Raw genomic sequence first — 14183 nt, 5'->3', positions numbered from 1 at the left:
TGAACAAGGCTACGAGAAAGCAAGGGAGGGAGGAGGGGGGAGAGAGAGAGAGAGAGGACGAAGAGTAGGAAGATAGAAAGAGAGGGAGGAAGGAAAGGAAAGGAGAACGGGAAAGAGAGGCAGAGTCGTGACTGTAGGTTGATTTACGGAGGCTTTCCTTTTAATGAAATTGTTTCAGTGACAGAGCCGGTAAAAGGCCCTTAATGGATTGGCTGGCCTAATGTAATGAAATTACTCCCTCTTTCACTACAGAGAGAGAAAAAAAAGAATAAAAGAGGACATAGGGAGGAGGAGGAGGAGGAGGAGAAGGAGGAGGAGGAGGAGGATGGGAGAGGAGAGGAGGGGTGGGAGAGGAGAAAATGCAATTAATATTTACAGAACAGACAAGCAGGGTGGGCTTTAGTAGCTACGGCTCGCTCGCTCTCCTCCTCAGTGCGTCTACCTCTCTCGTCCCTCTCTCTCCCGGTGGCCAGTGTGCGCTGGGCGTGCGGCGAGGGAGGGAGGTGATAGGCTGACGCCAGACAGGCCACTTCAGCAGCGCACCGGTCTCCTCTTCTTCCTGCGCTCTCCCCTTTTTCCTCTCTCCTCCTCTCCTCCTCTGCTCAGAGCTTGGCCATATCAGTGCCGAGGTGAGAGACTTCACCTCAGCTCGCCGTGGCGCTATCGTCTGGACTGGGTTTCCCCTAGAGTGTGTGTCTGTCTGTGTGTGTGTGTGTGTGTGGCAGAGAGAGAGTCAATGCCGGTGTCTCCTACCTGCTACCTTTAAGCCCACCACTGAGGTATCACCTCACACACACACACAGACACACCGACAGACACACACTCATTCACGCAGCCCGTCTTTTTTGTTAGTCCCTCCCCCAGCTGAGCGGACCCTGACGACTTGCGCCTGACTCTCTCCTATCTCTGTCTCTCATCTCTCTGTGTGTGTGTGTGTGTGTCTGTGTGTGTGTGTTTGTGTGCATGGTGCAGGCAACTGGACAGCAACCACATCAGCTGCATCGAAGATGGAGCTTTCCGAGCGCTGCGCGATCTGGAGATTCTGTAAGTAGAGAAAAACCCTGGTTCTTTCACTCTGACTCCTCCATCTCTCTCCTCCTCCTCCTCCTCCTCCTCTTCCTACCGCCGCCGCCTCCTCCTCCTCTCATCAGTCCCCTCTTCTCCTCTCTCCCCCTCCTCATGTGCCGTCTGAGAGGCAAGAATCTGTCCTGCGCTCTTCTCCTCCTCCTCCTCTCGCTATCAGCTTTGTTTTCTATCTTACTCTTTTTCTTCATCCTTTTGTGCTTCTCTTTTCCTTTCATGTAAAAATTCACATCTTTCTCTTCTCTTCTCTCCTCTCCTTCCCTCTCCTCCTCTCATCTCCTCTTCTCTCACACTTGCATGTCATCCCTCATTCTTTCTGCTTCATCTACTTTTCTATCTCGTCTTTTTTTTATGTTCCTCTTCATATACATCTGTTGTTTGTCTTGAATACACAAAAAGCTTCAACTTAAAGATGCTGTTGATGAGAGCAGGTAGTTTCTTTCCATGTTTCTCTGTGTGAATTATCTTCAGCGATTAGTGTGTGTGTGTGTGTGTGTGTGTGCGTGTACGCGCTAAGGTGTGCATAAGTACTTGTGTGCATTGCTTGCAAAGATGAAGAGTAGTGTACCTGTTCATTCACCAGCAAATGTGTCGTCCTTGGCTTACACTGATACACACACACACACACACACACACACACATACACACACACACAGAGTGAGGACAAAAAGTGTATCTGCCACCTGCTGTGCTTTGCATTTTCTCTGCACCGTGTGTGTTAATACATGTGGGTGATTCCCTCTGCATATAGGAATACGTTAATGCTTGAGCGTGTTTGCCTCCAGCTGTGTATGTGATTGTGTGTGTGTAGCCGAGTGTGTGTTTGTGTTTGTGCTTGTGTGTGTGTGTGTGTGTGGGTTTCAGAGAGTGTTTGTGTGTCTGATCTGTCCACATTCTTAGAGCTGCTCATTTGTCACTGTGCTCAGAGGTGTGACTGGCAACTGTGCGCTGTGCGGAGAAAGGTGTCTACCTTCTCTACACCTGGGTGTGTGTGTGTGTGCGGGTTTTTGTGCATGATTGTGTGTGTGTGTGTGTGTGTGTATCCGTTGTGTGCATTTCTTCCTGCACAGAGACAGATGTTGTGCTTCATTGTGCATTGTGCATCTTTGCCTCAACTTATTGCAGCAGCTCAGCTGTGTAAGAACAGACTTCCCCAACATCTCTGTGATGAGGTCCAGTTACACTGTCAGGGTTTAATTTGGTGAAAAAGCAGAAAGAAAGAGGTTTAATGGCTCTTTTTTTCTTTTTCTGTGGACACAAGCAGTGGTTCATTTGTCTGCAGGGTTGTTGGCAATGCAGTCATATTGTGCTATGTGGTGCTGAGAGGTGAAAAGGTTAGTTGTAATGTTGCTGAATTTGTTTATCAGAGGGTAAAACTGTATCACAAATGAGAGAGGGGCCGAGTGAAAAAAAACTGAGAGAAGCACAAGGACAAAGAAAGACAGAGGGAGAGAAGGAGATAAGAAAAGAGAACAGAGGAGTGGAAAGAATGAGAGAAGAAAAAGGTTGTCATCACTGTCCCGACTGGTGCTTGGTGTCCCCGTCCTCTTTCACAGCGTCGTACAAATGCTGGTTGGTCATGGACAAGTGGACGTGGTCGAGGTTCACTGAGTGAGGCTCAGAAGAGCAGAACAAGGACTCATAATGGTGGTGATACAGAGTGGAAATTTGAAGTTGCTGACTGTCATGGTTTGAAAACATTGCGATGATAATCAGATGCTTTTTGCATCAGTTAGGCGGTCTAAATGAATAATATAACTCTAATTGGCTGCCTCTGGAAGAAATCTGTCTCATTATCACATAAAGATCTGCTATAGCAAGAAACATTGTGGGAGAAACACTATTAAAATAAAATAGAGCATTTTGTAGAAAATGCAGAAAATGTGCACTGATACAAACCAGAGCTGTGTTCAGGCTGTTGGGTACATGTGCTCATTTTCATTTTAAAGAACACATCCTACTTATGGAAACCAAGGTCTTCACTTCTGTACTTTATTTCACCACGTTCCTTTAAATCCTTCTTCTTGTTATTCATTTAAACTGGGATCAAGGTCAGTATTGAAGAGGTTATTTGGGAGGGGGTTTGTGTTGTAAAAGCTCATTGACTTTTCCAACACACACACACACACACACACACATCCAGATGAGTAGCATCCTGCTGTAGATGTGAGTGTTGTTGGTGCAGTATGGTGCTGCCTGATGTCTTCACATGAATGATTAAAGAGAGCAGACGACAGTGGAAAATGGTCAGTGCATGGCAGCTTTACACCGTGGATCACATTTTGCTGCTAATTTCAAACACTGTGCATCATCAAAGTGTGAGTCTATATTTTGGGTGTTGCAAAATTTTGTCTTATTTTCTCTTCTTTTACCATCTTTGTACTCAAACCTGTTATGTTTCTGTTTCCCTTTCTATATTTTATTTCCTTTTAGCAAAGTTAGCTTTTTTTTTTTTTTTTTTTTGATTCGCCAGCCTTCCCCTCTTTTGCTCCGCTCACAATGGGAGTGATAGGGGGCAGATAGAGGGGGATCGGCAGCGCGAGATACAACATATTAGCAATTCATAAGACTCTGACAGCTGAGTGCTCGGCAGGATTTACAATTCACTGTAAATGCGCAGCCGTTCCCATTCACAGCAGACAGCATGACAGCACACAGTATATTCAGTGAATGTGACGTTTTAATAAAGGCAGGTGTGAGTGTGTGTTTGTGTGTCTGTCTGTCTGCTTGTTTGTGTGTGTGTGTGTGTGTGTGTGTGTGCATGCGCAAGCGCTTGTGCACGTGTGCAAAAGGGCATGAATGACAGTAAGCAATTCTGCCGCAGGACTGATCTTCATTTCGAGCATCTTAAAACACACACATGCACGGGCGCTCGTGCGCAGATGTATGTGCGCACTCACACGTATGCAGACGCGCACACACACACACACACACACACACACACAGTGCACACAAACACAGACGCAGACCCATCTGTTTAGTTCATTCTCGCGACCGTTGAACAAAATGGGACGACAGAGGTAACAGTGATTGGAGGTCATGTGACTGCATCAGCAGGTAGGTGTATTTGTGTGTGCACACCTGTGTTGTACATGAATGTGTGTGTATGAGTCTTCTCCTTCTATCTTGTTGAAGACTGCTTCATGCTTTAGCCAGTTTAAGAGCTGGTTTTGTGGTTTAGGATGGACTTCATATCTTTAACTCAAGGTTTAATGTTGAAATGATTATATTGATTGATCGTTAACTCCATCAATAGTTATGTCTCTTACCATGCGGTTGCTAATATTGAAAATCGGTCGATTCCAGCCTGGGGAATTGCTGTTTTTCTTTGTAAATGTAAATGGTTTAAAGACATCACTATGTTCTATTGGAAACCACTTGTATTTTTAGATATTTTATAGACCGTGAGCGAGTTAATTGAAAAAGTCCATAATGAAAATAGTTGTTGGTTGAGGTAGTTAGGGGTGACGTCTGTGATTAAGCATGTAGCTGTGATAGAGGTTAGGCTGGGGATTTAACTGGGATGAAGTCAGTGTGAGTCCATGTGTTTCCTGCTGTGACTGGACATTCATGTGTCAGTGTGTGGTTTTGTGTGTGTGTGTGTGTGTGTCAGTAACCTTGCCTGTGCTCTTGTGTTTCCAGTTATTGCATGATGGCGGTTTCAGATGATGTTCACTTCAAAAACACGTCCGACTGCATGTGTGTGTATGTGTGAATGTACTTTTCTGCGTCAATGCTGACGTATGTATGTATGTAGGCTGGCAGGCAAACGGATACACGCGTGTGTGTGTGTGTGTGTGTGCGTGCATGTGCATTTCCGCCATTTGTGTGTGTCACGCTAATTGAAAGAAGCACAACGCTGTGTGTGTGCCACTAACGAATCTCCACATTAATTAATCTAGTCATTTTTAATTAGCCGCTGTTTCTTGGTAGACTAGGTTTTATCTGAGCTGCTTAATATGTTTCACAGCAGCAGCGTTGACAAGTCAAAGCCGAATATTGGGGCGTCGGGCTCATTTGGAAAATGCTAAATGGATTTAGAGTTTGTTAGTTTTATTAATCTTGTTTTAATTGTTCTAGAAATAAAGGGGAGTGATGGGCTGTTTTTTTTGTTATTAAAGTCGACAACATGTTAAAATGATGAGACATTTTAAAGAACTGTATAAAATCACAATGCAGCTAAACGGCGTGACCATTTATCTTTGTTCAACAAACTCCCTCATTATTACTATAATTTTTCATCAACAGAAATCAAGATATGGCACTTTTTCAATCATTATGACTCCACAATGTTCGGCAATACTTTCACATGTGCGTTCACATCCTAAAACACCACTAGTATAGAATGTATATTGCTCACACTGAGGTAAAAAGTCTATACATCTCATGGGATCGTGGATTCATCGGTGCTTGACAAAGAATTTGTTTCTATTCTCTAAGAAATGAACGCTTTTCGTGAAGTTCATGGTAAACCGATTTGAATTGCTGTTAATCTTTGTGCCTCACTGTGACAGAAGAGTTTCGCTTAGGAGGTTCAGGAAGAAAGACGGAAATTACCAAAGACACTTACATTCACCATTTCCTTTGATATCTGCTCCCTTTACTCGTATGTCCTTAGATAGTCTCTTTTCTCGTGCTTCCTCTTCCCTCTGCTCTTTCTTTCATGGCTGCCAGGATGAAAGTGGATGATCAGTGTTGTAAAAGCAAGGCAGTGCTGGGCTATGATTTATTTAGACCCAAAAGGACTGCGGTTACTATCGTAGCTTCTCTTTTTGCCAGAAGAGGCAAGAGACGAGAGATGTTTCATGGGTAGAGGCTGTTCACAAAATGGAAAAGGGAAGAAGGAGGGATTTGACAGGAGAAAAAGAAAGGGAAGAGTGTTGGGTATTGGTGTTGTAAAAGCAGGCTGTTTCCTGGACATCATTTATTTATCTGCAGTTGGACCCAAGGAGAGGGAGGGAGAAGGCAAGCGATACAGAGGGAGAGATAGCAGAGGGAAATCCAGAGGCAGATGGAGGCAGAAGATAAAGAGATAAAGGGTGTAGAAGGAAAGATAAGAGGCAGGGAGAGAAAGGAAATAGAGGAAAAGCGGGAGGAGAGAGAGTGGACAGACACATAAAATGGACACAGAAGACAGATGCAAATGGGTGGACAAAGGAGGCAGACAAAAACTTGTGATTTGTTGCAGACAGAAAATGAGACAAGGAGGAAGAAATGTGGGACATAAAGGTGTAAAAAGACACCGGAGAGAGAGAAAAGCAGGAAGAGACACTAATGTGACGTTGGTCTGCAACACAAGACAAAAAAAAAAAAACAGTGATAGAAAATAGATTGAAAGGATCAGAGGGAGGGGAGCAGAGAAGCATTAATTATTGATGGAACAAATGTCTGACTGACTGACTCAATTTGGCCCTTTGTTGTTTCCAGACCACCAAGACTGTCAGATAGACTCAGAGCAGCGGTTCTCAAAGTGAGGATGGAGTCCCCGGCTGGGCAGCTGCTCTGCTCATTTTCTGGGTCCTTCACTTTTAATGGCTCTACTTCAAACATAATTACTGGCTAAATATCTAGTTTAACTGATATTTAGTTGTTGTTTTTTTTCTCTTCTTTTTATTGCATAAAATTATCTTGTCCTTAACCTCAAGTGCTAACAACGAACACAGATGGAGAAATGAAAACATGTTTACTTACCGACACTTGAAATATATTAATACAGTATAATAGTATTAAACATTTCTACCTCTGATACTAAAACTGATCTGACATAAAAACACCAGTCACCCCAGTGAACAATGAAACAAGCTGAATTTTAAACAGTGGGTTGCATGAATAAAGCGTAACCAACTAGTTCACTCTGTATTTACCTTGACAACAGTCTCAAAGTCACACACTCATTTACGTACGTCTCCGTGCAACCTGTTGGAAGTCTTCGTCTTCGTGTGGCTTCCAGTCCGACTTCACCTCAGCTGCAGGTCATCTCTTCTCCCTCCGTAATATCCGCTCAGCCATTTTTGCACTGGCCTGTAATGAAGATAAACTCTGGTTGCTGGCATGGTGAAAAATTAAAAAAGGAAATTAGCATGCGCTGGTGATTTCAGGTGAGCCCCCACTGCCTGGAGATTAGAGTCTTTTTGGCTGGGAAGTTGCTAGTCATTTTCTGAAATTAACTTTTTGGCTTGGCTCATATGCATACGCTAACAGAACATTACCGTCCAGGAGTCGCTATCATGGCCAAAAAATAAAAAAAAACTTGAAAGAACATGTATATATTTAGATGGAGACAGAAAGTCAGTCTTGTCGGCAGCCGTAGAAACAGAAAGGTGGTAACGAGAGTGAGTTCTGTGGTCACAGGGCGCACCGTGCACAGCAGGGATAAAGATTAACAGGCCAAGTCCAAAGACTTTATATCACAGAGGTGTTAAAATGTTACTGTTCTGAAACATAAGCCACTGTAGTGGAAGCAGCATATTGATTCACTGACAGACAACTGCAGCAGACATTTGGCATTTGCCGTCGTGTCAATTTCAGGCCGTGTTGTGTAATTCAAAGCCACACACACACACATGCAGGAGAAAACATTGTCATCCAGTATCTCTTACTGTAGCACCAAGCATCAAAGGAGTCAGTTGAAGGTGTGACTGATCAGACCAGTATCTTTTAGAGTAACACTAATCCTGGATGAATCTGCAGTGCACAGTCTGTATGGTGTATGGTTAGCATTCAGCGCCAACACAGGATTTAGTTTCGTAGAGATGAAAAAAAGAAAGAAAAAATTTTGCATTCTGTTGCAGACTGAAATCAAATACAAAAAAAGTTATAGCATGTTATTTTTTGCTCTTTAAATCCTGACAAGTATGTGCACATCGACCGGGCATCCGATGCCAACATCGGTCTTAATCTTAATCAGTTTCAAGTGTTTGGGTATGGTTTAGCTTTGGCCACTAAAACTCCAAGTCAAAGTATAGAGAAAGACCATTTTTACATGTTTTAATGTAAGCAGTGGTTAAAGCAGAACTGACAGCAGACCCCTTTGAAAACTGCAACAACACAAGCTGCTTAAAATCCAGTGTTATTCTTTTGTTTTACCAGACGAGTCAGTTCATGGACAAACCCCTCAGCCCTGCGCTCTCTGATGCTCGTCCAGGAATTAGTAGCATTGATTACGTTATATAAAAACAGCTGTCGCTTCAAAGGTGTCCACGCCGGTTTGATGACGGGACGCCGAAGCTTCTTTAAAGATCAAAAAGAGCAATGAAATCTTCTTTCTGTCATCTACACGCACAGAGACAGACCCGAGCCTGACCTGCTATTCTTTCACTTTAAAGAATCACAAACAGACCCCGGACCGGAGTGGTCTTGTCATATTTGTCATTAAACACCTATCAGAATCAATTATAGCGGCACAATAATTCTAAACAACTGATTTTCCTAATGGCAATCGTTATTGATGCATGACAGCGAACTTGGAAGTGTTGACATTAAACAAAAAAGATTCGTCTTAATTAGTCGACAGGCCTTTTCATCTCAGTTCAGGCTTTTGAAGGCTTCAGATTTGGTGCTGCATGAAGTTTATAAACACATTTTGTAATTTGGAAATGAATCCCAGCGGCTGATTGTGGAGCACAACAACACTGTTCTTGGTCTTTGGTCTTTGGAGCCTTTACCAAGGTCAGGACCCCCTGCTGCGCGAGTCCTGAGAAGATTACAGCTAATAAACACATTTGTCCCATTGATACACCAATAAGGAATGTGTTCTTATTAATAAAGATGGCAAATACAAAGTCCATTTCCCTCCCAATATTTGCATGTCACATTTCGATGGCCAAAGCTGTGACATCACCACAGACGTGTTCAGTGTTAAACTCAACGACCCCACACTCGGCTCTCTCTCCTCCTAACACTTTGATTTCACCTTTTTTTTTTTTTTTTAAAGCCTTTGATGGTCGAAGCTGTATGCGCTCAAACTTGTAAGGCCAATAAACACAGCAGAAGTGGAAATGTAATTATGTGATAAACACAGTCTTTATATTTGGCAGAGGAAGTCGCCTGATCCACTTTGTTGGTTCGATTCCCGAGAATTTCCTCGTCTCTGCAATCACGTCAGCGCAGATGGGAGGCATTCCTCCCGTAGCGGCTAATGACTGTGAGTGTGTGTGTCGGCGTGCGTGTGTTACTGTGTGTGTGTGTGTGTTCAGTAAGAGCTACATTAATGAAGAGTGCCAGCGTTGAATGCAGGCCCGCCCTCCTTCGCTGTACCCTGAAGTCGTTCCATATATTATTGTCCACATTGTGTCAATGGGGATCAATGCAGAACGACAGGGAACATCCCTTTATCCCCCAAACATGAACTTAGAACTGTGTTTCCTGTTATTTACTCTTATTTTTTTAATCCACCTTGTTTGATTATGTCATTTTGATTGTACTCATTGTAGTCTAATTAGCAGTATTTCCAGTCCTCCCTCATGATCTTGGGATTTTTAGCTACTACAACCTGTAAGCTCATTCTTCTAACCTTTAGCTTGCAGCCTTGTCTTTAATTGAACACCTCGTCAAAATTGGTTCTGCAGAGCTTATCTTAATTTATTATTCGCTGTTCAGTTGCACTTGTCTGTAGTGGGGCAGCGTTTGTAGATTGATTGCATTCACAAGGGCCGACCAATCATTACTAATGCCCTGCAATGTCTCAATCAATAGTATATAATCTATTTGAAAACACTTACCAAATAGCTAACACCTAATTTGGAATTCCACTGTGTTTTAGCAAGTGTGTCTTTGAATGAATTAATCCAGTTAGTGCATGTGTCTGCCAGGCCACATCAGAATAAATGATGGGTCCCTGTGTGATGATGAATGGTAATTTAGATTTAACATAACTGGACTAACGAGCGCGCTAATGACTCCAAAGCTAGTCTGGACAGCTCTCACCCGATGGGCTCACGCCTTGAATCCAAATGAGCTGGGGAAAGGGCACCCATGCACACACACACACACACACACACAGAAAAAAAAACATGCCCGAGTGTTTTAATAAATGCATGCATACACTATCAAAAATTCACAAATGGTTCTGGCAGGGAAGCACACACACTGCCTGGGCTTGTATGTGTGTGTTCGCCTCTTAGAACTCCATGAGTAGTGGGGAGCAGCGGTGTCAAGCTAATATGAAGCTGATTAATTAATAATTACGCACAGGCCGGTTTTCAACCAGTTGAATTAGATGTGGTTTTCGTTCAATGATCTTTCAACTTGAGTTTTTTTTTTTTTTTTCCCCCTGCTGACAATGAAGATTAATGAAAATGGATGATAAGTACTTGATCATTTTCAGATATAAATAGAATTAATCAGTTTCATTTTTCACAAGTGTCTCTATCTTAGCCAGAAAATACAAAGTGGGTTAGTTGTGAAATGTGAAAGTGGTTTATTTGTCAAGGTGATAATAGTAATAATATACTCCATGTTCCTCTGTACTATACGCTGCGTTGAAACAAAAAGTTTTTTCAGATTTGTGTGCTTCTTTTCAAAGGGATGTCTTGTTCCCTTGACTGAACACTTTATACCCGCACATGTTTATGTCTGCAAAGACAAAGTACCCTCTCTGTTGAGTGACACGCTCAAATACGGGATGTGACTTCACGACAGTATTTGTGCATTATCATTATGGATTTCTGAAGCCACTTATTGCCTTCGTGTGTTTGCAGATTTGAAGCATTCAATACTATAAGAAATCCGATCATTTCCACCCGCTCACTTCCCGAAGAAGCCAATAAATGTCGATCAGCATTCAGAACCTATTGAAGTGTCCTTTATCCAGAAATCCAATTGTTACATGGTCAATTTCTTTATCTGAATATCCATTTTTAGCATGTTATGATTATGTTTTCAGCATTTTCTTCACAAGCTCTGTAATGATAAGAAGAGTGTTTGAAGCACAACACAAATACAGTATGCTACATGTCTTTAGTTCACTGCTTTTTTAAATCTACATACTGTAGATTAAAATGCTTTTGAGAATTCAGCGCAGAAACCAGACACATTCTGCAGATACGTGTTGAGAATAGTTAGGAGCATAAAAAAGCAAATGTTCTACAGATGAAAGTCTTAGATGAGAGCAAAGCCTTTGCTAATAGCATCTCTTGCACGTACAGATAAAGGTGATGTTTTTAAAAAAAAGAAAAGAAGGAGGAGTGTCTGATGTAGCCCTGTTTGATTCGGTCCTGCAGGACAGGCCACCTTTCTGCTGATACCACAGGAAAAAATAACAAGAGGGACGGGGAAGGATTGAGCTTGAACGACAGCGAGAGTGAATGAGAAGCAGGTCACATGTCATGGAGGTTTCGTCCATCAAATTCAAATGGATTCAATTTTTTTTCATAGAAACTGAGACGGTGAGCGGGACAGACAGGAGCTCAGGGTGTGACAAAGAGAGACAGATGGAGGAAGAGACGAGCAAGATGGTTAGAAAAGTAGAAAGAAAGAGGGGGACTCACACTGCTGTTACATGACATGCCCACATACACAGGAAGAGTCAGCGGGTCTGAGAGGACTTTAAAGAGCCGTGGAACAGCTGCATATTTTATGATTGCTTTTCTCCGCGAAGCGCAGCTTTCTGGATGAGGGTGTGCCGCTGAGAGAGAGTGAGAGAGAAGGCGACAGAGGAAGAGAGACAGAGAGGATAGGAAGAGTGTGTGTGTGTGTGTGCGTGCATGTATGTGTGCATGCGTGTGACAGTCATAATTCATAAGGGGAGATGGACAGAGTTGCTCACTGCGCTGTAGCTCTGCAAGGTGACTTTCACTCAGCCTCCAACACACGCACTCTCTCTCTCTCTCAAACACACACACACACACACTCACACAAACATTTCACTCCTCTCCTCCTTATCTAAAGTGTCATCTTGTCTTAGCTTTTTTTCTCTTGTTTCACCTTTTTTCATCTTTCCTTCTCCAGCTGTTTTTCCCTCCTTGTCCAGCTATACCTCTCATCTTCTCCTTTCCTTCACATCTCTTCTGCACTTGTTCCTGTCACTCTGTTTTTCACCATTTCCCTCCTCCATCTCCCTTTTTTTTGTGTGTGTGTAGTTACAGAATCTCCTGCTGTAGGATTGGAAATGATTTAAAACTCCATGTCAGCCAATCAGAGTCAGACTAGACTCTCACATCATGTATTGGACTGAGTTCAGTGATCATTCATCCGAGCGCTGAGGCCAGAATAACCTTTTCTCAGGATGTTTTTTCCTATTATATCAAGGGAGGAGAGGAGCGAGAAGAATAAAATGACGTGTATGAGGCTTGTAAGCCAGAGGCAGTCGGTTGTATTTCCACCCACTGAACTGTTGACTTCTTAGTCTCACTTCCAACAGCCAGGCCTCGCCTACTCCTCAAACTATTCTTTTTTTTTTTTTTCGTACCATGCTAAAGTTTAAAAATAGACTTAAAAAAGAAGCGGTGGAATGGGAATGAATGTTAGCATTACTCTTTAATGATGTCTTCAGCTTTACACTTTTATGAGAAAATCATCTCATACACCTATTGTATGACGAAAGCCACACAAAAGAAAAGTAGTTTACTGCCAAATGAAATTGCTTACACTTGGCCAGATGTGCACGCTATGAACCCTTAATACAAGATTAAGATGTAAAAAGATATAAGGCATAAACTAAAGGAGATTTGATTAAGATTTTTTGATTTACTCTTTAAACTCAGTATGTAAAGTCTAAAAATGTCCTTTCTTGTATACGATGTCGATCATTCTTCCCTTTTATGTTCTGGAAAATCGCTAACCTTTAGTGTTGACCTCATCATGTAGCGGGCGGAGTGCATAAAATGTCATATAAAACATGTGATGGGAAGTGTATGAAAAATGTCAACCGATAACACTGTCTCAAACATATATGGTTCTTCTATCAAATGAAAACACACTCACCTCCATAAATAATATCAATTTTTTGCCTTTTCACATAATTCCTCATTGTACAGCGTCCAAACCCTGCTTCCGTGCGGTGAACACTCTATTAAAGTCATAACGTAATCCTAAAACCTGAACAGAGAAACGTGTTTCTTGCAGGTGTTTATCCCACATCTAATAAGACTAGTATTCATCTATTTATTTATTCATTCTGTGCTTCCCTGCTTTGAGGTAAAAACTGATTCATTCATGAAGATGATTTTAAAAAAAGAAAAAGAAAATGCCTTTTAAACCACACCATGGTTTGATAAATCCATTCATGGAGACTGAGTTTCCCCTCACTGGTGTGTTAAAGAGCATGGACACAGCACATCTATCTGAATAAGAGATAGATTTTCTATTTAGTATCTGCAGTCTTCTGCTGCTGTGAAGAAATAGCTGGAAGAGACAAAGAGTTGTGTCTGTTTGGCCTAATAATTATTAGTATGGTGCTCAGGGTTTTTTTTATTTTTTTAGTGTGTGTACGTGTGGAAAAACATTTGTGTGTAATTTAAGTGTAATTTGAGCTCACAGACTCAGACAACGATGCCAGATGCAGTAGTTGTTTGTGCAGTTTCACCATTACTGTCAGAATTAACCAAGAGCAAAGGGGTTGAGAAATCTCTGTGCATGTGTGTGTGTGTGTGTGCATACGTGCTCTATATGTCAGACAGACTATCCCCAGTGCAGTTGGTGTGTGTCCAGCCTGAGACGCCCCCCAGTAACGATTGCATTTCTGTGGTTGCATCCTGCTTCCAGATCTGTCTTATATCCCTGACGCGTGGGCGCTGGATCGAAGCCCCTGAAAAAAAAACTCAAGTTTAGTATAACGCAAAGACCATGCATTGTGTGTGTGTGTGTGTGTGTGTGTGTGCGTGCGTGCGTGCGTGCGTGCGTGCGTGCGTGCGTGTGTGTGTGTGTTGATGCATAAGCATACCACAGAGATCTCTGAGGAACCAAATTCACTTTCAGTAGAAGCATGCTTTTAAGTATCTTTGTCAATAGTCCATGTTAGCCCCCCCTATACGTTTGACCACATCTTCATTTATGTGTGTGTGTGTGTGTGTGTGTGTGTGTGTGCGCGCGCACAAAGGGGTCAAGAGAGAACAGAGCAGTGCAGCTTTCTGCTGTTCAGTGATTTTGGTTTGGCTGGCCTT

At 42.5% G+C, this 14183-nt stretch overlaps 1 protein-coding gene across 1 annotated transcript in view; it reads left to right on the top strand.

The window, feature by feature from the left end:
* Window positions 1–14183, top strand: part of slit3 (slit homolog 3 (Drosophila)) — a 275138-nt gene that overhangs the window by 161452 nt on the left and 99503 nt on the right. Inside the window, exon 6 of the mRNA XM_085789009.1 lies at window positions 973–1044. Coding sequence (XP_085645135.1) covers window positions 973–1044 — 72 coding nt within the window. The remainder of the gene's footprint in view (window positions 1–972; window positions 1045–14183) is intronic.

This window comes from Trachurus japonicus, chromosome 10 (genome assembly GCF_045865225.1).
Source record: "Trachurus japonicus isolate A0001 chromosome 10, Traja_1.0".
Taxonomy (NCBI): Eukaryota; Metazoa; Chordata; class Actinopteri; order Carangiformes; family Carangidae; genus Trachurus; species Trachurus japonicus.
The sequence above is the reverse complement of the archived record's forward strand: the minus strand, read 5'-3'. Positions and strand labels throughout refer to the sequence as shown.